We start from the raw sequence: 26,427 nt of genomic DNA, 5'->3' as shown, positions 1-26,427 counted from the left end.
GAAAATTATCAAATTCATGTATTTGACAATAGATAGCTAAACATGATAAAAAAAAAAAAAAGACTCAGAAGTATATAATGAGGAACAATTGAAGAAATGAGGAGTGATTAGTATGGAGAATATAAGTTGTCTTCACATATTGGGAAGTTTTTTTTGTTTTTTTTTTTAATAACCAATAGTAGAAAAACCATTACTTGATTTTTAAAAACAAGATAAGTGGCAAGAATGGAAAAAAGATACTTTATTACAAATAACGAAATAAAGTATATTAGAAGCTATTTTATCTTATCATATACTGAAAAAACTGACAACTTAAAGGAAAAGAATGAATGTTTACAAAAATATAAAATACCCTGGTTCACTGAACAAGAAATAAGGAATTTAAATAACCACATTGTCAGAAAAAAATTTAAAAAACTGCCAAAGGAAAAATCCATGCATCCAGTTGCAAGTACAGATGAGTCCTTTAAATTTTCAAAGAATAATTAATTCTAGTATTTCACAAATGATTTGCAAATAGGATTTTGTTATCTAAAACAAAGAGAAGCAAACCAGAGAAAGAAAACTATAGACCAAATTCCGCAATAAACATTGATACAAAAATTTTAAATAAAACATTATCAAGGTAATTACAGCAGTGTATCACAAAGATTTAAACCGTGGTCAGGTAGGATTTAAACCAGACATTAAAAAATGCCAGCTGCATCCAGAGAAAGAATATGGAGACTAAATGCAGAAGCATAGTTTGTTTTCCCTTTTTTGTTTATTTTTTCTTTCTTGTGGTTTTTACCTTTTGTCAGATTTTTCTTTCACAGCATGAGTAATATGGAAAAATATTTTAAATTATTGTATTTTGTATAATCTATATCAAATTGATTGCTATCTTGAGGAGGGAGGAAAGAAGGAAGGAAAGGAAGGGAGAAAAAAATTTGGAACTCAAAATCTTATAAAAATGTAATTTTATCTTTACATGTATTTGGAAAAAATAAAATACTGTTAAGAAAGGGGAAAAGGATTTATACCAGAGTTGGTATAAAATGTTGCTCAGTTGTATCTAACTCTTACTACTAGTTGTATAAAATTAAAAATCTTTAAACATGGACATTAATACCAAAAACAACAGTATTCATATGATTATTTCAGTAAACACAGAAAAGGATTTTGACAAAGCACAACACCAATTTCTGTTTAAAATTTTCACTTTTTTCTTATGATCGGATATAGAGAACTAATTGAAATAAGTAATAACTTTAGCAGAGTTTAGGATCTAAAATACATCCAAAGAATAACTAAATTGATATTGAAGAATAAAAGGTCAAGAATCTCAGGGGAGAAAAGAAAGTGAGAAGGAAGTGTTTCCTAGTAGCTACTCTCAAATTACAGCAGAGCAGACCCAAAATAACTGGGTCCCATTTATAAAGTATAGAGGTTAATCAACGGAGCAGAATAGACATGTTGAAGGACATGAGCCAAGTGGTGGCTTATACGTGAAGACCCGCTACCAAAGCAAGTTCTTATGTGGGGGACAAAACCTGCAGGACACACTGGACCACACTCTGGCAAAATTAGGATTATACCAAGATCAGCTCAAAATGGACTCATGTCCTGGATAACAAAAAGATTACCTTATAAACCAAGTAGAAGAAGAAGAAAGGAATTACCCTTGTATGCTGTCCAAGGAAGAATAGTTCATGACCAGAGACTAGAGAAAACAATGCCTCATAAAGGCATAAATTTCAAGATATATAAGAAGCTGACTTAAATGTATAAGAATAAGCCTTCCCTCGTATGGCATTAGAGTTAGTCATTTTTTTTTTTTTTTAATCTCATTTGGCATTTTCTTTACTTATTCATCTCTTCAGCTTTCAGGCTGAATTGAGAATTTGTGTTAGGGTAGTCTTTGTATACTGCTGCATTTTGGACTATGAGCACTTCTGCCCCAAAATCTTGTGCTGGTTTCTATTTACTAGGATTAGGTGCCTATGGATCTTTGAAGTTCAGTGAACTTAATCTTTGGGGTTCTGTCTGAACCTTGGAGCCACTGGACCTAGGGACTCCTCTAGTGCCATAGTGTGGTGTTCTCTTCTTTTCTAAAATATGAGGGTTCTCTGGGAGCAGGTTTCTTGGGGAGGTTCTGGAGGCAACCTTGGTTTCAGTTCCAAGTAATAATCACGACAAATGCAGCCAGCTGATAAAAGTTAAAATCCTTTATTGTCTCTTCCAAAATAGCCTAGTTAGCTTCTTAGAGGCCTATCTCTCTGCTTGGTTCTGAGAGCTCTTGCAGCTTGTCCTTTGCCTCTGCCAGCTTCAGCTTCCAGCTCTCTCTGAATCTTGGTTCTGAATCTCCCCACTGAATTCTGGCTCTGTCAATCTCCCAAACTCTCTTCTCCACTGACTCCTCACCGAGGCTCCAAGAGCTTCTTTATATATGATCTCTTAAAGGTGTGAACCCAACAGTTGACTCCTCCTCCGAGAGTGGAATTGTGGGAGGTGTAACTTGGGAATCTCCCAAACTTGTGAACTCTAATGTGTGAGTTAATGTGTGAACTCTCAAAGGTGTAAACATAAACATTGTTTCTATCAATTCCAATGAGTTAACACCTTGTTTCAAGTTCTGGCTCATAACATTGTAGTAGCATGTAATTGCTCCTTCCAAGACCCCCATATTGAAGGTTCCTGACCACCTTGAGGCTTTGTGACGTAATGGTATGGAACTGAGGATTTTACAGAGTATGGAAGCATGAAGTTTTTTTCCTCACTTATAAAATTACCTTGATTTCTGTAAAAGGAAATTTATGAGAATCTTTTTTTTTTTTTTTTTTTTTTTTTTTTTGATGTTTGAATTGCTCAACAATCTTAGCTGCTTCTAGAATGAAACAAATAGATGAGATCTCACTACAGTAAATTTACATTGAGGTTTATCATTTAGAATACTATGTACTTATCTGGTACCATTTGCCTAAGTATATAAAATATTGTAAATCTTAATGCTTTTCAGTAAAATTGACCTTTTTCAAAACAATTCAAAATATCTAAATTTATTTTAAATATGTGTTTTTCCTTTAGGATGCTAGGAAAGCATGTGGTGACACAACACTCAGTCAGGTAAAATATTTTTTAATATTTCATTCTGTGCGACAACTTTGAATTGAAAGAAAAAAAATCATCCTTAGTTGAAACAGTACATAAAAAGTCAAATTGCATCCTTATTAAAGGACTAATAGATGCTAAGTAAAAGTATACTCTGCCTAACATACTTAATTATTCCTAAGAAATAAGATGTAAAAGGAATAATATTATAAGGGGCGATTGATGCTTCTGTTGAGCATGAAATGAGTCTCTGAAGGGCAAGGCAGGATAGTGTAGTGAAGTCAGAAGGCCTGAGTGCTCAACTTGTCTCTACTAACAAAGTTGCTCAGAAGTAACTTCATTTCTCTGGGCCTTGTTTTATTTATACATAAAATGAGGTAGTTAGTTAGACTAGACTAGAATTGACTTATTAATCACATCCCTAAGGAATCTGTAAGTAGATTTCAAGGGATTTGTGAATTTGGATGCAGGAATGAGGTTACAGCTTTCACTAACCTATAACTGAAATCCAGTATCTTTCAATTTATGAATTCAGATAAATAAAAGACAGTTTTGTGGGGAGCACCAAAAGCTAGTCTGCCAGAGAAATCCATGACACAAAAACAGTTTACCCTCGACTAGATGATTTTTCTTTACTCCAACAATATGATCGAATCCTGTCATTCAATTTACATGTAAAGTGATCAGGCCGATGGCTTTAGAGCAGGGCCTCAGTTATTACAGTAAGATTTGATGATGATTTATTAATGGTGGCATTGTGAAATTAAATTTTATATAGTTATGTTAATGTAGGATATAATTCTATAGATCTCTCTTCAAGTAGTTCTGCATTCATTTTAGAGATCTGCTGTGTGAGATCTGTGGTTTCATGTACATAAAATATTAAAGCTTTAACAGATCCTCATCTGTAAAATCATGAGAGATAAAATGATGAACATTTAAGGCTTTTTCTCATCCAAAGCTGTATTATTTTGCTAATATTAAAATATTTTCTTGGGAAGACAACAAAATATCTTTGAATACATTTTCTGTCAGAGGCAAATATATAGTCAAGTGGATAGAGCTCTGGCACTGGAGTCAGGAGGATCTGAGTTAAAATTCAGCCTCATGCACATTTATTAGCTTGTGTGACCCTGGGCAAGCCACTTAACCCCAGTTGCCTTGAAGAAAAAAAAAACAATATTTTCTGTCACTCATTTTAATGGGGGAAAAATAATAGACTATTTATAAAGATTTATATATAAATCTTTATATAGCATTAGCATTATATTGTAGACTATGATTCCAAGTGAAACCTGGTTTTATCTTCTGATCAACCACTACTAAATTTTTGTTAAATGATTCCAAATTAAGATTTGTGAGTATTAATTTAGGCTAACATGTCACAAAAGAATTTGAATCAATGAGTTTATCAAGTTTCTGAGTAGAGGCAGTATAATGCAATGGGCTAAACATTTTATTTGTCATTATTAATTCTGCCAATAATTTGCTCTGTGACCTTAGTTAAGTAACTGCTTCATTTATAAAATGAATGGTCTGGACCAGGTGATCTCAAAGTCAATTTCAGCTTTAAAAAAGTTCGGTGATCTTTCTTCAGACACTGTCTGAAGAATAATTTCTCATATAGTCTATCCACACAGTTGCAAGATAACAATATTTAAATATTCCTGGTTTAGTTTGAGTTTGAGCTCTCCCTTTAAAATTTTTGTTATAAGGGACAGCTTGGTGGGTAGAAAGAAAAGGGGGATATATTTGGAAAAGTTTATTAGCACTTAGAATTACTTTAAAATAAATAATTATCTTTTTTTTTTTTTCTTTCTAAAGATGACAACGAGTCTGGATTCTGTAGGAAGAATTCAGATGCGAACAAGACGTACACTTCGGGGTCACTTAGCTAAGATTTATGCCATGCACTGGGGATATGATTCAAGGTTGGTCACCTGAAATTTTCAATATACCTATAGAATGAAGTTGAGAAATTTTATTCTAATTCCTTTTTAATAATAAAGATATTTAAATATTTTTATTTAAATTTTAAAAAAACTTTAAATATATTAGTGTTGTTATGGAAGAGAATACATATATTGTACAAATTAATTTCCTCTCCCCTGCAAATCTTCATTGATGTTTTGAAAAGCATTAGCTAATTTAATTAACTTAATTCTCAACAAATTATATTATTTTAATTATATCTGTGCACTGGCTGGGTTTTTTTGTTTTCAAAAGGTCATAGCTGTCATTAGTATAAAATTAAATAAGAATAAAACAAGATATTAATTAGATATCGTTCTTATTTTGTGTTGTATATGCAAGATTTTCTGGCTTGCCATTTCACCTATTTATGGTATAATTTGGATCAAATTTATTTTTCACTAGAAAAAAAAAAAGAATAACCTGTTTTCTGAATAGTTCTTTATATTAACATATGACATGTGCTTAATGTGAAACTTTTCCCTAAATGTTTGAATTGTATGTATTGTTTGCCTTTAGGTTACTAGTCAGTGCTTCCCAAGATGGAAAACTAATTATTTGGGATAGCTATACAACAAACAAGGTACAGTTGCTTATCCAGGTCCTTTTGTTTTGTCCTTTGGTTTTCTGCTGCTTTAAATGTTTTATTTTGCTGCTTTTAAACATGGTTTTAATTTGCTATTTGTTTCTAAGAGCAATTTGGAATGCTAATTATCTCCTTAAAACCTGCCTTAAATTTATAAATGTTTTACCTTCTCTTCTGTAATCATGGAAATCTATTTCAACATGAGTACTTTTGTAGTGATGCTCAAATTTCAAATTTAAACTTAGGAATAGACTATTTAATATAAAATCTAAAATTTAAAAGGTTCTTCTAATAGTCAGATTTTCTTGATTTTGTTTTATTTGGATTTTATTTTACAAATTAATTTGTAGGCATATTTTGAGATCTCTAAGTTTGAGAATTTAAAATTGATATGGAAGACACTGATTTTTTAAATATATGAACTTATAGTCTTTGAGGATAGCTTTCAAGATACCATGTTATGCCAGAACTCTTTGTAGATGTCTTTGTAGATTGACTTTGGGAAATGCACAGATCTGAAATCCTAGAATATGAGTTTAATTCTGGATATCTCCTGGAGAGGCAAATGACCCCTCCATGGTTTCACTCCCACTTCACAAGGAAGTGACTTGCACTTGTGTGGTAATTTGCAAACTGATGCAGTCTTCTCAGGGTCACAATATAGATATGATAATTATGTAATAGTAATTAAGCTACAAGTAAGCTTATTATATAAGAGCATGACACTAGTAATAGCAAGATTCATGGACTTGAACCCCTTGTGGCTCAGTTAGGTTCACATTGTTTCAATGCCACTCTGCTGTTTTGCATGTTACTTCATGTTTGGGCACAAGGAGATCAGGTAGTCATGTGGATGGACTAACAGAAATCTGTCACCATGGCTAGGGAGAAGTAGCATCATTTTTTAATATATATTAAAGGTTTATTATTTAAATTATTTAAAACTAATATTTATTGAATATTTACTTTTCCTATTGCCTAATGTTGTAGCTGACGGAATAATTTGTCTCTCAATAATAAAACATTTCTTTCATTTAAGGCCCTATACATGCTTTATTCTTTAAATGATCTAGTTTTGTTTTAACTTTTAATTCTTAAAGAACAAATCACAATTTAACTTGCTATTTCTAAAATACCATCACTGGAATACTGTAAAACCCACACATATCTACACACACCATGATTTTCCTAAGGAAAAAGCTGTATTTTATTTCATTTTTAAATGATATTAGTACTCTGTTTTTGTTTGTTTTGTTTTGTTTTAGCATATTTTGCAGTCTTTAAAAGGTGTAGGTCCTCTGAATAGAGCGAAAAATAATTTGAGGGGAGCCTTGTTTCAGAAAAGTTCTGATCATGAGAAAATAATTTATATGGCTTCTTTTCTCTCCTTTTTTGTTCATTCTTCCCCCAGAATATTTTCGCTTTAACAGTTTGTGTCTTATGATTTATATTTAATTTTTGATGTTCCTGATATTTGTTTAAGAGTCAGGCAGATATGAAAACAATATTTGCTTTTTTAAAAAAAAATGAATGTTATCAGTGCTTTGATATATTTTATTTGTTCTTAAGATGCATGCCATTCCTTTGAGATCTTCCTGGGTAATGACCTGTGCTTATGCTCCTTCTGGTAATTACGTTGCTTGTGGTGGTTTGGACAACATCTGTTCCATCTATAACCTGAAAACACGGGAAGGCAATGTGAGAGTAAGCAGGGAGTTACCGGGCCATACAGGTGAGCTGTATTCATTATATCTATGCTTATCTACTCTGACCTTTTTCCCTGTTTTGGGCCTGTTCTTTTATATTGTGAGCTGACCTATAGTTAGCAGTTAATTGACCCAGTAGATAAGAATATTGAGCCTGAAATTAGAACTCTTTTTGAGTTCAACAGACATTAACTAGCTGTTTGCCTCAGTTCCTTATCTGTAAAAACAGTTGGAGAAGGAAATATCAAGCCACTCCAATCTCTTTGCCAAGAAAACCCCAAATAATGTCACAAAGATTTGCATACAACTAAAAATGACTAAATGACAGCAGCTTATAGTGATCTCTGCTATATTGAACTCAGATATAAGCAAAATTTGGGCTTTGCTGGCTGCAGCACTAGTACTAACTAGATGAGAGAACAAAAATTTTGAATTGTGGGAACCTTTAACTTTCTGATAATTGCAAAAATAGGACCTTTGGTGTTGAAATTTTATTTCTGAACATTCGGCTGTCATATGGCACTTTCAGACTATTAGCAACTTATATAGTTATTAAATCCAAAATTCAAAGTGGCTGTTCAAATTAAGAAGTCTTTGTAATGAGATAAATCCTTGTTTCCTTAATTCTGAATTTCAGTATGAGTACTGTAATGTAATGGCTATAATTAATTTTTGGTTAGTAGTTTATTTACTAAATATATTTAGCCATCTTCATTCAGATGCACACAATATAGATTTTCCAGATACTTAGATAGTAAAAGAATTAGTTTACCATTTTAACAGGTTATTTGTTACCACTGCATATGCACTCAGTTACTGAATGAATGGTAACATTTTCTACATTGTATATTTGCAGGCTACTTGTCCTGCTGCCGTTTCTTAGATGACAACCAAATTGTTACAAGTTCAGGAGATACAACCTGGTAAGTTTATATGAAAAGAAAACTCATTAGAGAAGAAAAAATTATATCTTTAAAAATGGGAAAATGTTACTACTTTTTTTCATTTGTTTTTCCACAGTGCTTTATGGGACATTGAAACTGGCCAACAAACCACCACATTCACTGGACATACTGGAGATGTGATGAGTCTCTCTTTAAGTCCTGACATGAAAACTTTCGTTTCTGGTGCTTGTGATGCCTCTTCTAAACTCTGGGATATCCGAGACGGAATGTGTAGGCAGTCTTTCATTGGGCATGTGTCAGATATTAATGCTGTCTGTGTAAGTGAATGGTATCACTACAGAGAATTTACCATACTATATGTAAATAGTCTTGCATTCTAATTTTCAAAGTCACTTACTTTATATTTATAAAATGTTATAATTCAGGGTTATTGAAGTCAAAGTCCTCATGGTTGAACCATATTTCATTACCATAGATACAGACTTATCTGCAGATAAACCATATGTTTTTTTTTTATCTTAGCAATCTAGAGGAATATATTAGTTTAGGAAAAAAAATAGTCCTTTGAGGTGTTCTCTCATTTATATTATTTATTTATTTGTTTATTTTGGGGGGTGAGTCAATTGGGGTTAAATGACTTGCCCAGGGACATACATCTAATAAGTGTTAAGTGTTTGGGGCTAGATTTGAACTCAAATCCTCCTGACTCCACAGTTGGTACTCTATCCATTGCTCACCTACATTATTATATGAGAAGAATCAATACTATTTTTTTGAAATTTAAGAAATAAACATGCCAACCAATATATATAAGATATATAAATGCTTCAAAAGCAAACCACAACAAAAATCTTAAGGGGAAAAAAAAGTTCTCTTTTATTTAAAAAAAAAATCCCACATAGAAAAAAAATTAGCTGGATTAAGAGAAAAATTCCTAGTTATCTTAATTTACCAGGATTGCCTAGACTTCTGTTATTTCTTTGACTGGGACCCAGAATCATTCAATTAATTTGATTATTTAAGTGAACCATTTTCAAGGAATCACAAAATTTTAGTTAGAAATTACCTGAATGGCCATTTAATCAAGCCAAAAAGGTAGCCTATCAACTGTTAGAAAGTTCTTGTTTGATAGTGTTTGTTCACATTGAAAATTTGCTTCCTTAAAACATTTGGATTAATTTGCAATTCCATCAATAGTTTATTAGTGACCCAATTTTTCCACATCCCTCCAACATTTATCATTTTCTCCTTCTATTATTTTATCCAATCTGATAGGTATGAGATGATATCTGTTATTTTAATTTGCATTTCTCTAATTAATAATGCTTTAGAGTATTTTTATATAACTATATGTAGTTTTGATTTCTTCATCAAAAAACTGCTTATTCATATCTTTTGACCATTTTCAATTGGGGAATGACTCATTCTTTTTTTTCTTTTTTTTACTGTCTAGTTATTTTATCTTTTTAATTCAATAATATTTTATTTTTCTAATTACATGTAAAAATAGTTTTCAACATTAATTTTTATAAGATTTTGAGTTCCAATTATTTTTATATCTTTCTCTCTCCTCCCCTCCCCAAGAAAGCAAGCAGTCTGATAAAGATTATACATGTACCATCATTTTAAACATATTTCCTTATTACTCATTTTGTGGAAGAAAAATCAAAACAAAAGGGAAAAACCACAAGAAAGAAAACAAACCAAAAAAAGGTGAAAATAGTATGTTTTGGGGTCAGTGGTGCAGTGGATAGAGCACCAGCCCTGAAGTCAGGAGGACCTGAGTTCAATCTGGCCTCAGACACTTAACACTTCCTAGCTGTATGACCCTGAGCAAATCCCAATTGCCTCAGCCAAAAAAAAAAAAAGAAAAGAAAATAGTATGTTTTGATCTGCATTCATTCTCCATAGGTCTTTCTCTGAAGGCAGATGTCATTATTCACCCCAAGTCTATTTGAATTGTTTTGGATCAATGTACTGCAAAGAAGAGCCAAGTCTATCTTAGTTGATCATCACATGATCTTGCTGTTACTGTGTACAATGTTGTGTTTCTGCTCACTTCACTTAGCATCAGTTCATGTAAGAAAGATTTTTAGGCTTTTCTGAAATCAGACTATCATTTCCTAAAGAACAGTAATATTCCATAACATTCATATACCATAACTTATTCAGCCTTTCTCTAATTAATGGGCATCGATTCAATTTTGAATTTCTTGCCACCACAAAAAGAGCTGCTACAAAAATTTTTGCACGTTTAAGGCTTTTTCCCCTCTTTTATGAATTCTTTGGGATACAGATCCAGCAGTGTCTGCTGGGTCAAAGGGTATGCACAGTTTTATAGCCTTTTAGGAATAGTTTCACATTGTTCTTCCAGAATGGCTGGTTAGTTCACAACTCCCCTAATAATGCATTAGTGTTCCAGTTCTCCCACATTTCCAATATTCTTCATTATCTTTTTCTATCATCTTAGTCCATCTAATAGGTGTGAGGTGATACCTCAGAGTTGTTTTAATTTGCATTTCTTTAACCAATAATCATCTGGAGCATTTTTTTCATATGAGTATAGATGGCTTTAATTTCTTAATCTAAAAATTGTCTGTTCATATGCTTTAAACATTTATCAATTGGGGAATGACTTGTATTCTTATAAACTTGACTTAGTTCTCTCTAAATTTTAAAAATGAGGCCTTTATCAAAAAGATGGATTATAAAAAAATTATTTCCCAGCTTTCTGCTTCCCTTTTAATTTTGGCTACATTGGTTTTGTTTATGTAAAAATTTAATGTAATCAAAATGATCTATTTTGTACTTCGTAATATTCTCTAGTTCTTCTTTTGCCCTAAATTCATTCCTTCTCACAGATCTGACAGATAAACTAAACCTTGCTCTCCTAATTTGTTTTTGGTATCATTCTTTATGTCTAAATCACAAACCTGTTTTGACTTTATCTTGGTATAAGAATGAGGTGCTGATCTGTGTTTAGTTTCTTCCATATTGTTTTCCCAACAATTTTTGCCAGATGGTAAGTTCTTATTCCAGAAGCTGGAGTCATTGGATTTATCAAACAGTAGATTACTATAGTCCTTAATTACTATGTTTTGTGTATCTAACCTATTCCACTGATCCATTATTCTATTTCTTAGTCAGTGTCAAATGTTTTTGGTGACTGCCACTTTATATGTTTAAATCTGGTACTACTAGGCCTAACTCATAGTCATTTATATTTGACAAAATTCTCTATATATTTGAGATGTAAAACCTTTGTCTGAGAAACTGTAAAAAGTTTTCCCCATTTTTCTGCTTCCTTCTAATCTTGGCTGTATTGGTTTTATTTACAAAACCTTTTTAGTTTGATGTAATTGAAATTGTCTATTTTACATCCCAACTCATCTGCAAAAACAGTTTTATTATCTCATTGTTCATTCTGATTACTTCGATTTATTTTTCTTCTGTTACTGTTATTGCTAGCATTTCTAATGTGATATTGAAAAATATTTTTTGATAATGGGCATCCTTTTTTTCATTTTTAAGTATATTACGAAAGCTTCTAACTTATTCCTATCACAAATAATACTTGCCAATAGCATTAGGTAGGTACTTCTTATCATTTTGAGGAAAAATCCATTTAAATCTATGCTTTCAAATGTTTTTAATAAGATTGAGTCTTTTGTCAAAAGCCTTTTCTGTATCTATTGATCTAATCATAATTTTTATTACTTTTGTTATTGATATAATCAACAAATACATTAATAGTTTTTCTCATGTTAAACCATCCCTGTCTTCTTGGTTGTCATATATAATCTGAGTAATACATTTCTGTAATCTTCTGTACTATTTTATTTAGAATTTTTGCATTCATATTCATTAGTGAAATTGGTCTATAGTTGTATTTTTTTTGTTTTAAAACACTTTTCCTAGTTTAGGAATGAGCAATTTTGCTGAGCAATTGGGATTAAGTGACTTGCTCAGGGTCACACAGCTAGGAAGTATTAAGTGTCTGAAGTCATATTTGAACTCTGCTCTTCCCAACTTCAGGGCTGGTGCTCTATCCACTACGCCACCTAGCTGCCCTGCCATATTCATTTTGTAAAAGAAGTTTGGTATGATTCTTTCTTTGCCTGTTATTCCACTAGCATGATTTTTAGAGGAAAATATTAGAAATTTTCCCACCAAATATAGAAACAAGAATGTCCACCTTCATCACTATTATTTATATAGTTTTAGAAATTCTGACATCAATAAAACAAATTAAAAGATATGAACGTGAGTAAAGAGGAGACAGAATTATCCTTATTTTATTAATGAGTAACTAAAAAAAATGATAGAAGCATTTAGGGGTTTTAGTAAAGTAGTAGGATACAAAAAACATTCACAAAAATTGAGAGCATTTCTGTGGAGGCATAACAAAAAGAAACAAAAGAAATCTCATTTATACTAACAGATAGTTGAAATGTCTGAGAGTTAACGTAACAAGACACTCAAAATGTATATAAATATAATTATAAAATTCTCATATGAATAATTAGAGAGATAATTGTTGCTCATGTTTGGGCCACTTCAGTATAATAAAAACTAAGATTAAATTAATCAGTGGATATGATTCCTTGCCAGTCAGACCAATGAGTGATTATTTTACCAAAGTGAACAAAATAACACAGCTGCTCTGGAGGAATGAAAATGAAAGGAAAGGAATCTCAAGAGAAATAATGATAAGAAGTAGAAATGAAGGAAAGCATGGCACTTTTAGACCTCAAACTATATTATAAAACAATAATCATCAAACTCTGGTTTTAGCTTTAAAAAAAAAAAAAAAAAGAATAGATCAATTGAAGAGTATAGAAAAACAAAACTAAGGGAAAATAATGAAATGCAGTATAAGTGCTATATTCAGTAAACCCAAAAGTGTGAATTGTAGAGAGAAAGGTTCTTTGTTCAATAAGGACTCCTGGAAAAACTGTCCTTAGCTTCCCTTCCAACACTGGCTCATTATAAACTTTAGATCTGCTGTTTATTCTATATTCTTATAAATATCCATTGTCCTTACTCCCATCTTTTTTATATTTCGAATCTAAGTTGATGGGTAAGGGTTACTTCAGATATGCCATGGTGTTTTTTTTTTTTTTTAATCATCTGTTATTTCTTTTATATTTTCAAGATTTATTTCATCGTGAGATCTCTCCCTTGAGTAGACTTCCCTTATAAAATTATACTCTTTGGAAATTATACTCTGCTTCTCTGTTCTCTGAACCATTTGAAATCTGTTCTTACCAGATCTTGGGTTTATGTTCATTTGCATCTAGCCTTCCTTCTCTTCTCATCTCTTCTCTTCTTTCCTTCTCCTCTTTACAATTTGTAATATATGTTGTGGTGTTGTGATGGAATACTATTGTGCTATAAGAAATGATGAGCAGGATGGTTTCAGTAAAGCCTTGGAAAACTTATATGAATTGTTGCAGAATTAAATTATCAGATCCAGGAGAACATTGTCCCCAATAACAGCAATGTTGATGATCTGTGAAAGACTTAGCTACTCTAATCAAGACAGAGATCCAAGACAGTTTCCCAAGGACCCATGATGAAAAATACTGTTCAACTTCAGAGAGAGAACTGATGAACTCTGAGTACAGATTGAAGCATACTTAAAAAAACACCACCACAACTTTGTATCTTGCTCTTTATTGTTGTGGCTGGGTTTTGTGTTGTGTTTTGGTGAGGAGGTATTTTGTTTTGTTTTGGTAATATGGTTGATGTGGAAATAGGTTTTCATAGAAAGACTACAATAGTAAGTAAGCAGATATGTAGCATTTATTGTTTTCTAACTACTGTGCTAAGCATTAGGGATATTAAAAAAAAAAAAAGCAAAAACAAAGTCTCTGTTTTCAAGAAGTTCACATTCTAATGGAAGAGATGAGATGCAAATAATATAAAAACTAGAGTAGAGAGTATTTACTTGCCTTTAGTTTCTGTCAGTTCTAATAGAACAATCCATTTGTCCTTGACAAAAATCAGATCTAGGATAGATTTTACTATTATCCTGAGCCATCATCCCGCATCACTCATTTCCTAGTTGATATTTCAAACTCTGCATGTACAAAACATGTCTTTTCTTCAAAATCTCAGCCCACTTCCAAATTTTGCTATTATTCTCTCTCATCGGTTATTTTTTCCTTTGTCCTAGATATTGGTCATTTTCACATCTGAGCTTTCCTTACTACTCCCACAGCTGCCACCTTAGTCCCAATGTCATCATCTCTTGCTTGGAGTATGACAATATCCTCCAAATTGGTCTCCCTGCCTTCAGTTTCCATCCACCCCAAGTCATTCTTCCCATAGAAGACAAAGTAGATTTAGATCTGACTCTCGTGTCCTCAGTTAATATACACTAATAACTTCGTGTTAACCCCTCTGGCTTTTATAACCCTACACAATCTACTTACCTTTCTGTCTTCATTATATGTCATTTCACTTCCTGCACTCTACAGTCTAGACAGATGGACCAACCTGGTACTCTGTGCCTGGAATGCACTCCTTTTTCTCCTTTAACTGCTTGTGCCTTCCCTCCCAAAACTGCCTTGAATTCATCATCTACTAATTCTGTACATACATATCTATTTATATGTTCTTTCTCTCAGAAGAATGGAAGCTCCTTGAGTGAAGAGATTTTCATTTTTGTCTTGCCACCTAGCAGAGGATATAGTATCTAGTCTTAATACTTGTCATTTGTACCAATGTGAATGACCAGAAGTGGATGATAATCATCTATTTTGACAAATGGATGTTTCTCTTTTAGATCTTAAATAATATGCTTTGAGAAGTAACAGACATGTCTATTACTGTTTTCTGATCAACAGCTAGCTACCTGATTACAGCTACAGCTAGGTCCTGATTAGTGTCAATAAGAATCCCATGAAGTGGTCATATATGCATCTGAAGACACACTATTCAAAGTTGTGTGTGTAAAATATAGTAACTGGTTACACCCAATGTAAATACGCAAGGAAAAGAAAATCTTTAAAAAGTTATTAAAGTCAGTGAACCATCCAGTAGTTGGGGTAATATTGTCAATTTTGCAACAACAATAGGATGACAGTAAGACTATTTTTACTACCAAGAAAATTCATATTTTAGTAAATGTGGAGGAAGTTCTGTCTATCAAAAAAAAGTGATTAAAGGGACATTTTCAGAGAGAAGGGTTGATCTAGAATGAAATGAGCAAAACCAGGATAATTTATACAATAACTACAATATTGTAACACCAGACATCTTTGAAAGTTCTTTAAGAATCCTGGTTATTGTAGTTACTAACCAAAATTTCACAAGAATCAGTCCATTTCCAAACAAGGTGATAGACTCAAGATTCAGAAATTTAGTTATTTTTGGACATGTGCTATGTGGAAATTGCTTTTGCTTGCCTCTGCATATTATTTTTACCTTCCACTTTCTTTTCTTTAGGAGTAGAGGATGGAGAGAGAGAATACCTTTTTAAAAAATTAAAGATAATTTGTTTTAATAAAAAAAAAATTCTAAAAAATGGTAGCTAACTTATCTTCTTGGCACCTAAAAAGCAGATAAAGTATTTTGCTTCAAACCAAACATTCGTTTCTGTTTCAAAAAATTTAATCTTGAACTTTTTTTTAGCATTATCCCTAGCAGGTAGGCAAGTTTTATTAGACTATGTGTATTTTTAATATGAAACACAAATTACCAAATATATTCTCAAACTAAGGTCTGCTTTCATATCTTATGACTGCTTATGACTCTTAGAAGGCAGTAACCTAGTGCACGCTAACCAGTATGGGCTCTAAAAAACTTTCTCCTGAGAAAATCCAAGGTATCTTTCTTTCCCCTTTAGTTAGAAAGCCCCCCCCCACCTTTATTTTTTGTTTTAACACATTCATAGGTGAATAAATGAAGTCTGCTGCTTATACTTTAATCTCTTTATGATAGGCAGGAATCAATTGTGAAAGAGATTTGTTTTATTTAATGTCTAAATTTTTATCTAAATGTTAAATCTGACAAACACTTCAAGCTTCTTTTTTATTATTAATAATGTATAGTAATAGGAGAATTGTAGATTTTCACCTGGAAGTAAAAGAAATACTATTGAAATATTCTTGAATCCAGGACCAACATTCTTCCTTAGCTTTCATCTGTAACCATCATTCATTAATCAAGCCTTTGGTTTACCTTTCTAAAAAGCTGGGTTCCACTGAGGGAAGGGAACAGCTATTAATATCTGGGAAGCGATAGCTTTGCCTAATCACATACGAAATTGGATTCCCCACCTTTGTTGTGTGCCCTAAGGGCAGTGTTTCGGACTTGTTTTGGTTAGAACTTTTCTGACTTTTTTTTTGATCACTCCCTCAGGCCTTTATATAGGTCTCTGAATTAAATATTTTTAAAGATTTATTTTGCACTTCTTGGATGGGAAGTGTTTCATAAAAGCCTCGACATCTCTCCCCATGGCTAATTAATCATTTCTGAATCTTCTTCAGTTCTTCCCTAACGGGCACGCCTTTGCCACGGGCTCGGATGACGCCACTTGCCGACTCTTTGACCTCCGGGCCGACCAAGAGTTAATGATGTACTCCCATGACAACATCATCTGTGGAATCACTTCTGTAGCCTTCTCCAAAAGCGGGCGCCTCTTGCTTGCCGGTTATGACGACTTTAATTGCAACGTATGGGACACGTTGAAAGGAGAACGAGCAGGTTGGTAAAAACTTCAGAACAGGATTTTCCTTCTCTGGGAACGAGGGGGTTGGACGAGGTAGTGAATGTCCGGAGATCTTTCTGGCCCCCACACTTTGCCCTCCGCCGCCGGGCATCGGGGAGTGACAAAGTGCGAACGGATTCTGTCTGTGGTCCTGACCTGGGGAGGGGGATCTGGCCGGCGTCTGGGATGGCCCCTTGAGGCCACCTCCGTCACTTCCTCCAATCTGCGCTTGCCTTCCTCCCCACTCTTGGCTTCAGTCTTTCTGGGCTTCCTGGGAGGTTGCGCTGCCTCCTCCCTCCTCTCACCTGACCAATCTCTGCCTCCTAGCTTCCGCCCCCACGTGGTGCCTGCACTTGTTTTGCTCCCCATTGACTGGCTCCTGACCTCTTTCGGTGGCTCTCGCCAGAGATGTCAGTGCTTTCTTTCTTTCAGACCTGAGTTTGTGTGACCTTAGACATATACCATGTGACCCTAGTCAAGGCTGCCTCAGTTTCCTCTAATGTAAAATGAGGCAAACAATAGCACCCATCTCACCAAATTGTTAGGAGGAATAAATATTTGTCACCTTGGTCCTGTGCCTGGCACGGAGTAGGTGCTCAGTAAATGCTCTTTCCATGCCTGTTGGACTTCTGGGTCTCCTCTGCTAGATTGTGATTTAGGTCATGCCCATGGGTGCTCCACCATCAGTGCTCCGTCTAGGCCTCCTGCCTGTGTGATCATATCAGCCCATGGGCTCAGTTATCTCTGGACAGGGGTTGCCACTATCTCTGTACCCAGCCCTGATCTTCCGAGTTCTATAATCCCATGTCCCCAGTTGCCTGATGGATATTGTAAGCCACTTGTGGTGTAGATATCTTAAATTCAGCATGCCCAGAACTGATTTCATACCTTACCCCCAACTCTTCCTTTTCCCCAATTTTGCGATTACATTGGGGATACCACCTCCTCCCACTCGGTGCCAGCCTCGTGCGCATTCTCCATGCTCACTGCACGTGTCCCTGCATTGTCAGAGACACTGATCGAATCCAGGCTCTCACTGTAATAACCTTACCTCACTACCTTTCTCCTCACTACCCCATCTTGTCTTGTGCCAGGAGTTTCCTGAAGCCTGGTTCCTCCTTTCCCATTCAGAGAATGGCTGGCCTGGCTCCTTCCACACTTGCCTTCCCTTCCTATACTCCACAGCCCTGCTCTGCTGCTCAACTTTGTTTCTTGGCCATGGTGCTCCATCCCCCGACTCCCTCCAGGACTTTCCCCTCCTGATTCCCTTCAGGTCTCAGCTTATCCTGCCTCCATAGGGTTTCCCTGAGCCAAGGGAGAGTCAGAGCATGGGCACGGACTTCTGGGGAGGGGAGGGTGCTGTCCTTCAGTGCCTGTGGGAAGCCATCCAAAGCCCCCGACTCGGCCCCTCTTTCAAGCCACAAGTACAAGAGGAAATGACTTTCAGAAAGACACACAAGAAGGGGGATGAGAGTAAGGAAGGGCCGAGGTGGGAGAGCCCCAAGCGACTGGGGATGGGGACGGGAGCTTCTGCTGGGGGGAGATTCCCAGTTTGAGAGAAACAATATAGGAATCCGTTGAGGGTGGGGAGGGTAGAGGGACAGAATTTATTCATTAAGTTCTTATTGTGAATTCAGACACTGCTAATTACTGGGAATAAAAATACAAGCAAAAGTAGACCTTTCATTCTACTGAGAGAAAGACATATAAAGCAGAAGCTGAAACAGAAACAAGATAAATGCCAAACATGATGGATTATGTTGCTCAGGGGTTCTAATTAGTATCCTGGGATGGAGGTTACATGGTGTTTGCCAGGATACAGGAGGAGATCAGTAGCCACAGCATCCAAGAAAGATGTGAAAAAGGGAAGGAAGTCCCAAGCACCTTTGGTGTCGGTGGTCCAGGATTCTCCCATCGGTTTTGGATCATTCATAGCAGAAATGAAGGACTTTTTCTACTTAGAATTTTGTTTTTATTCACAAGGTGGCAAATGCTATTCTAGTGAATTCAAAGGGCTCTTACATTATTTTTAATGTTATGTTTGTATGCATGATGTAAATATTTTGAAATTCCCCCAATTTTGACATGATTTAATTTTAAGCTTTATTGGATACAAGTTCTAACTTTTTCTTTCCTTTCCTTATTCTTTTAGGTGTTCTTGCTGGCCATGATAACCGTGTCAGCTGTTTAGGTGTTACTGATGATGGCATGGCTGTAGCAACAGGATCTTGGGACAGTTTTCTTAGAATCTGGAATTAACTGTGTTGTACTATGATTTACAAAATTCTCCATTGAGATCTGGAGAGATCAATGCTGCAGCCTGTAGCTGTGAAATAACATTTCTACCTTGTATTTGCAGGTGAAGTTTTTTTTTCCCTATTCACTATTACACACACACACACACACACACACACACACACACACAATCTCTGTTTCTCTCACACACACAGGCTTTCTGTAAACTAGAAGAAAATAAAGTGAATGGGGGGGAGGGGACCAATGTATAAAATCATAGTGACAGGAAAGTAAATACAGACTGTTTTTGTTTTGGGAAATTTGGTTAGCTTGATCTGAGGAATTTCTGCTTGTGCTCAAAGTCTGCTAATTCTCTATTTCCTGGTTTGGAACAGAATGCACACACTATTGCAGCCTCTCCTGTAACATGTGTCTGTAAAATAGGTTGTGTTTTTTTTTTGTTTTTTTTTTTTTTTTTTTAACTACATTTATAGCTTTGCATCTTTCTGAATTGTCATTTTTCTGAGTTTTTAGAGGATGAATCAAATGCTTTTTGAAGAAGCTAGGGTCTTTGTGAAATTGCTCCACGTGGGAAGTGATGCCATGTCTTTGATATGTGATTGTTCCCATGTGTGGACACCACAGAAGGATGACCTCCTTTTTTAAATCTTGTAAAATGGGCCCCAGTGATTCCATTCTTTTACCTTAGAGCCTTACTTCTTTAGCACCTTCCTCTTAAACATTGAGGATATATTTCACCTTGTGGTTTTTGGTGCATCCTTTAACACCAATGGACATTACTCCCCAGATTTAAGTGCCCACATTCATTTGGGACAGATGAACTGTGTAGAGTCCTAGAAGTGCTCTCTACACCTGACAAAAAACCATTTTCTTTTCTAAGACTATACAGGGAATTTTAGAATTGACTGTTCTCAAAGAGTAAGTAGTGGACAAATGGCCAACATTCTTTGCACATTCGTTCTTCAAGGCCATTTAGAATACAATGACATTATGAGTGACATGTCCCACTGTGAACTTAACCAATTGAATTTCATTACACTGAGTTTTTAGGATATTTGGAAAATTGCAGTTTGGATTTTTTTGTTGTTCTTTGCCCCAGAGATTAAGAATGAGATGATGTTTTCCCTATAAACATGAGGATATTTCCCAATATTTCACCTGAGTACATATGCCTGTTTTATGTATAATGTAGTAAGATATCACTACATTTTGAATGAAAATATATATCCATGTCTATAGGTCAGGAACTTTATTTAAAACCTTAAGCAAACCATATTTCTACAAATTTTATGACCTCTTCATTTAAAATTTAGCTTGGTGAAAATGGCCTGTGCCTTCACATTTTAGTAGATACCAATGGTCTGCTTACTTATTTTGTTTAAATATTCCCTCTAGTGCCAAGTGTACTTTTTAAAGCTATTTTGCTAGTAAAATAGCATATTATAAGGCAGAGGAACCAATCTCAGCAGAGTTTTAAATTTGCTCATACAGTTGCTAAATTTCCTTACCAGTAAATTTATATTACTAACATTGGATGTGCCACAAAAACTGGATTATAAGGACAGTAATCTTTCAGGAAAATGTGCTAACCATCTTGGATTCCCCTTAAGGTCATTTATTGGTGATGTTGCATTGACTGTAGGTAAATCCCCTGTGGAATCATTTTTGTGCACTTAAGGGCCCAAGATTCTATAAACATGTTAGAGCCCACAGATTATTGCTGAGACCAGTATAAAATTCTGATCACGTCACTCCTAATGTCAGCACTTCCAAACTGTGCCTGTAAGTCTTTGTTTACAGATAGTTTAAAGTGTGCCAACCACAATGAATGCAGTATCAGTTCTCTATCAATCATATGCTACAAAAAGAAAACACTTAGGGTCAATTAGGGAAGTATAGGACCAAAATTATTCTATGCTGTATAGAATTCCCACATTTTCATTGTTCTGTGTGATGACTTATGATTGGTGTGCTATACTAATTATGTAATATTTATGTATCTTCATAAAAGCTCTTTGAGGTCAGGCAGAATAGATTTTAAAGGTGCATATGGTAGACTCTGGAATAATGTTATTTGGTTCAACATCATGAAAAAATGGCTAAAAAGCATTTCTTCCGACAAGGGAAAGCGCCCTTATAAATAAATGAGAAGTGCTGTCCAGCAGTTTTAAAGCTGCATGCCAGTAGCCATAATTGTCTTTGGCACTTGGCTAAGCCACAAGTGTTATAAAGTCACAAACAGATTTTTTTTTCTTGTGTTCATTTTAATATTTAAACAATTTGAGTAGACCAGTTTAAAATTACTCTGATGACTTGAGTGATTAACAAATATTTGATAACTTTACACATATAATCTGTCAAAAAGTCATCTTTGTGCTGTGTTGAGTGACTGCCAGTTGTGTCTGAGGTTGTTTTGGCAAATCTAAAATAGATATCCTGACAGTTCCCTTGTTTTAAAAAACTGGCAAAATTTGCCAGTTACTAAATTTATCCTCAGATTGGGAGTCCACACCACTTCTTTTTGTTCTTGTTAATATTCTTAAAATCAGATGGAAGGTACACATGGAAAATCTGTTGCAGATCTCTAAATTTGTCAAAATCAAAACAATGCCATTGAAATCCCCTTTACATTTTGCATCAAAAATATTAGCAATTTTCTGATGCCTGTTTCCCTAATCCTAAAGTTTAATCATCTTTCTTATTGTACTCTATCAATGATTGACATTTGAGCATAATGCACTTTATAATACTTCTGGCATAATGGGGTTCCTACAAATCTTTTAAAATTAGTTGCCTTTGCTTATTCATCTCCGAGAGTTCACTGGAGCTGGTTAGCCAAGGACCTAGTTTGTGTCACGTGAAGATAAACTTGTCTGCAGATTCAGAACTGTTGGGTTATATGATGAGCAGCCTGCGACACCTGCCGCCTCCAGAAAGGATCTGCTCCACCCACCATGACAGGAGGAATTTAAAATGGCGTCTCTCTCATTATTGGTAGTCACGGAATATTGGGCCACAGTAATGCAAAATAAACTTGATCTTTGTTTCTTTGATGAAGGGGGAGCTCTTTCTTTCTGCTTTGGCCTCATAGTTCATCTTTGGTTAAAGTTTCATTCTGTGCACTCTGAATTCATTTTTACATGAATCGCAAAGGAATGGATGGAGTCATCCCCCAAATGGGACTAAAACAGTGATGCTGGAAGCCTGGTTCTAGTGACTATGAAGGGTTTCTTTCTAGAACTTTTCCAGTAGATGTTTCAGAAGCCCAAATCCAAGCACGAATGGTACAAGAGTAATGTCTTCAACTTGATATTTCCAACATCCCGTTAAGAGCCTTCTGTCAGTTTGGATTACCGATGCTGAATGAACGGATCCTACAGTACATTATAACCTTTGAAGTTCAATAAATGTACCACTTGTCCCATTGTGACATCACATTTTGTTTATGAGAGCATGAAAAACATTCCATTCTTTTTCTCCCTGTCAAAAGACAGTCAATGCCACTAGATTTTAGTGCTCTACTTTAAAATACTGGTTAGAATAGGTATGAATTAGTGAAAACAATGCTTTCTCTGCTGTGTTCTAAAGCAGAGTGACTGGTTTTAAGATCGCATTTCATGTATAAATTAAGCAAGCATGGGCCGGTGGTGCACCTTGTATTCAGTAATCTGGCATGCATGCTGGTACAATTTCTTCCTACTCTTTGGAGACACCACAGGCCTTTTTATCCAGTTGCTGGTTATGTAAAATCCATGCAGAATGTTAATGCAGTGTTGTAATGGTAAAAATGTGTCAAGTGTTACTAATTAATTGCTATAACTGATAACAGATTTAAATGTGCCTGACAAAATCTTGTGCCACACACAGTATGTTAGGTTTTTGACTAATATGGACTTCAGTGGAATAGTCTTTAGATATTTCCAGCCTTTGTTTTTACTTACACAATGGTGCTCTATTCCGTGTTTTTTCTCCTTTCAAAGAGGCATTCGAATACTTGTATTACATATATTACATCCAAAGGAGTCCAAATGTAATTGGTTTTTAAAAACTTTTGTTTTGCAGTCACTGTATAATGGTCAAATTTCCAATATATTTCTTCTCATCTTAGAACATTTGTTTTACACACTCTGTGCTGACTTGGACCAGATTAAGTCAGTAAATATAACAAAAGATGAATTGATTCCACACTGCCTTTGGAGTGTGTCCGTATCCAGATAAAGTCTTAACAGCTTTAATTTAAGCTAATAAAAACCAGGGACTTGTGCCGTGCATTCTCCAATAGTGCTTTTGCATCAATGACTTCCCTGTGAAAATGGTCACTTGCTATGAACTTCTGTTTATAGCTTTTTCCAATGGATTTGATCTTTGTATTTGTACAGTGGCTCAGTGAAACATGTTGCCATGAGTTGATATTGTAACCAATAAAAAAGTGCTTTTAACCAGATTCTTTGTAACAGAAGTGTCTTTTCCTCCCACAGCTTCCTAGATAGCCAACCAATAGTAGTTGATAATTGCCCTGCTTTTCTCAAGTGCATGCTTCAGTCTCTAAAGGGCACTTGCCTCTACAATATGGGCAGTGTTCGGTACATTTCCCAACAGGGAATTAAGCCTATTAAGAATTTTGGTTGTCCCTTATTGTAGACCACCAGAATTCCAAGCTAGTTTGTATGGATTTTAGAAAAGTCAATAATACCTCATGACTATCTGTCATGACTTTCCAAGAGATGGGACACCCATATTCCTTCCAACCTCTCTCCTCCCCCCCCCAAAAAAAAGGCAGTGAAGGTTTTCAGGAGGTCTTTTCGTGGTACAGTGGTTGTTAAACACAATTACGGGAATGATTTGGATTTGTTTTAAGAATATTCTACCACCACCCCCTAAATTAGCAAGTGCTCCAGTCAAAATGCAGGGTAGCTCTTTCCCTGAAGGCTCACATGTAACATATGTTCAGTTAATTACTACTCAGCAAGTCTGAGTATCAATCAGGCTCGACTGCCAGAGAGGTTAGTTAGCCCTGCCATATGCCAGAGTCCGTGCCAAGATCACCACAGGGAAAGCAAAACCATGCAAGAGGACAAGGTGATCACAGTCTCTTCAAGATAGAAGCTATTCCCAAGAAGCTTGTACCTCTTTACAAATTTGATGCCATTATAAATGTTTTCTAGATTCGGGCAAACAATGGGTATAGCTTTTATTTTTCCCTTGGAAATCTGAACAGCTATAAAATAACTGTAAAAAGTTTAGGATTATACAAAGTTTATAAATGATCTTGCAAACATACATAGAAAATTAACATCAAGTATCTGGCAAAAGTCTGAACCATGTTAGTACTAAAATCACATAATTTCTGTGCAAGTTATAGGCTTTAGCATTGGGGGGGTGGGGGTGGGAAAAGAGGTTAGTTTTGGTTTCTTAAGCCATCTTTTCCTATTTCCAACATGCATACAACAGATGTCCAAACAATCAGGTGGCAATTCTTTATTTCAAAGTACTGAAGGAAACAAATGACTGCTATGCTAATCAAGTGGCAACCAAGCCACTGCACTGTCCACATGCATACAGGAGAGCCGGCTCATACTTGGGGCCAACCTGTGGCCCAAGGTGAGTATGAACTCTAATCAAAGACTTGTTGCCACTTTTCCTATTCTTCAGTTGGGCCCTGTTAAGAGTTATCAGCAGTCTGTACAATTTAATAACTTTTCATTCAATTCTGGACCTGAATATTTTATTCTGTTAAACATTTAATTTGCATAAAAATATATAAATAATTTGAAAGACTTTTTAATGGCCAAAAAACAATGCTATTTATTCTTTAAAAATACAGGCACATCTGCCTGGAGAAAGTCGAATAATAAATAGCATTCAGAGCCTTAAAGGCACAAAAAGGGAAGCAGAGAATGAATAATCCCCCTCCCCCCCAAAAAAAATCCCTATTTACAGTAAAATGTTTTCAACAGAAAACTGCTCAGGCAGCCCAGGGAAAGAGCTCAGCTCTGGTACCTAAAATAAAAGAGTGGGAAATTCTGTTCTTGCCCCAATATAATGTCAAACCTAGTCAGTACAGTAACCCCCCCGAGAGCAACAGAATTTTTCTTCATTTTTACATTAACTGTCAACTCCATTGTGGATATAAAAGCAAACTGAATGATTCACCATCTACTAAGCACATGAAAGCCTTGGTAAGATGAATTCAAACCACTTCAACTTCTGTCCAAACTAGCAAATTCACTTGGGGTCAAATTAAAGGTCATCGGGCAATCCTACTTAAACACAGTTCCACATGAAATCTGTCTATACTGCTCATTTTTGTGCGTCAAAAGTACTCCCGTATAGCTCCCTGACACACTGGATTCTAACAGCTCTATATGGCTCTGTTATTTTTATCAATCTGACACTTCTAACTTCATTTCAGGAGTTTTGTTGATGGTGTTCCTTTACCAAGCAGAGGCAAATTACCCACAAAACCTCTTCTAAGTGAATGACAATTTGAAGACAAGACTTTTGATTAGGCAGTTGTAACAGGCAACAGTGAAAAACTTATTAATGTGACAAAACTTTGTTATTTGCATAAATAACACTTTAAGAAATCCTCTTCTTGGCTAATAAATGGGTATTTAAAAAAATAAAATAAAAGACCGGTTACTCTCAATAAAAGAGGGCACTGAAAATTATTCTGGGGGGGGGAAAATGGGACTGAAGTGGCCTTTCTAATTCCTGGATGCCAGGAAGCCGGGTTTTTTCAGAACCAAACAAAACCCTATTGAGGAGCTCAAGAGCCCATTCCCCAGCCATAGGTCTCTCAGTTAATTGTGCTTCCTTTCACAAATTCATTATTTGAAATCAGCAAAAGATTTGGTTCTTTGCCCACCCACCCTCACCCCCATTACAACTAAGCATACAAACATACCACAGAACCATTGTTAAGAAACGCAAACACCTTGAGATAGTTCACTTCCAGAATCTAAACCCAGATTTGCAATTTTCAACAAGCACAGTCAATATAATTCATATTTAGTAATTTTTCTTCTGGTATCACCAGAACCATCTGCTGAGATTCTTCTATTTGCTTGGATGGAGAAACTGCTTCGTAAAATTCTCCAGATCGTTTTCAAGCTGAATTGCTTTATTTCTGTTTTTAAACAAAAGGATACCAAAAATTAGCACATGGGTTCATGAAAATGGATTCATCCAATAATT

General features: G+C 35.1%; 2 protein-coding genes across 3 annotated transcripts in view; one reads left to right on the top strand and one right to left on the bottom strand.

The window, feature by feature from the left end:
* The window catches only part of GNB4 (G protein subunit beta 4), a 51,853-nt gene extending 28,179 nt beyond the window's left edge, over positions 1-23,674 (top strand). The window contains exons 3-10 of the mRNA XM_031957705.1: positions 3,067-3,105; positions 4,915-5,021; positions 5,581-5,644; positions 7,217-7,379; positions 8,210-8,276; positions 8,374-8,575; positions 16,754-16,970; positions 19,127-23,674. Coding sequence (XP_031813565.1) covers positions 3,067-3,105; positions 4,915-5,021; positions 5,581-5,644; positions 7,217-7,379; positions 8,210-8,276; positions 8,374-8,575; positions 16,754-16,970; positions 19,127-19,233 — 966 coding nt within the window. The 3' untranslated portion in view covers positions 19,234-23,674. The remainder of the gene's footprint in view (positions 1-3,066; positions 3,106-4,914; positions 5,022-5,580; positions 5,645-7,216; positions 7,380-8,209; positions 8,277-8,373; positions 8,576-16,753; positions 16,971-19,126) is intronic.
* MFN1 (mitofusin 1) overlaps positions 23,123-26,427 on the bottom strand; it is a 46,064-nt gene continuing 42,759 nt past the window's right edge. For both annotated transcript variants that reach the window (XM_031957703.1, XM_031957702.1), the window contains exon 18: positions 23,123-26,359. In XM_031957703.1, coding sequence (XP_031813563.1) covers positions 26,290-26,359 — 70 coding nt within the window. In that variant the 3' untranslated portion in view covers positions 23,123-26,289. The remainder of the gene's footprint in view (positions 26,360-26,427) is intronic.

This window comes from Sarcophilus harrisii, chromosome 3 (assembly GCF_902635505.1).
Source record: "Sarcophilus harrisii chromosome 3, mSarHar1.11, whole genome shotgun sequence".
NCBI classification, from domain to species: Eukaryota; Metazoa; Chordata; class Mammalia; order Dasyuromorphia; family Dasyuridae; genus Sarcophilus; species Sarcophilus harrisii.
This window is presented reverse-complemented; position numbering and strand designations above follow the sequence as displayed.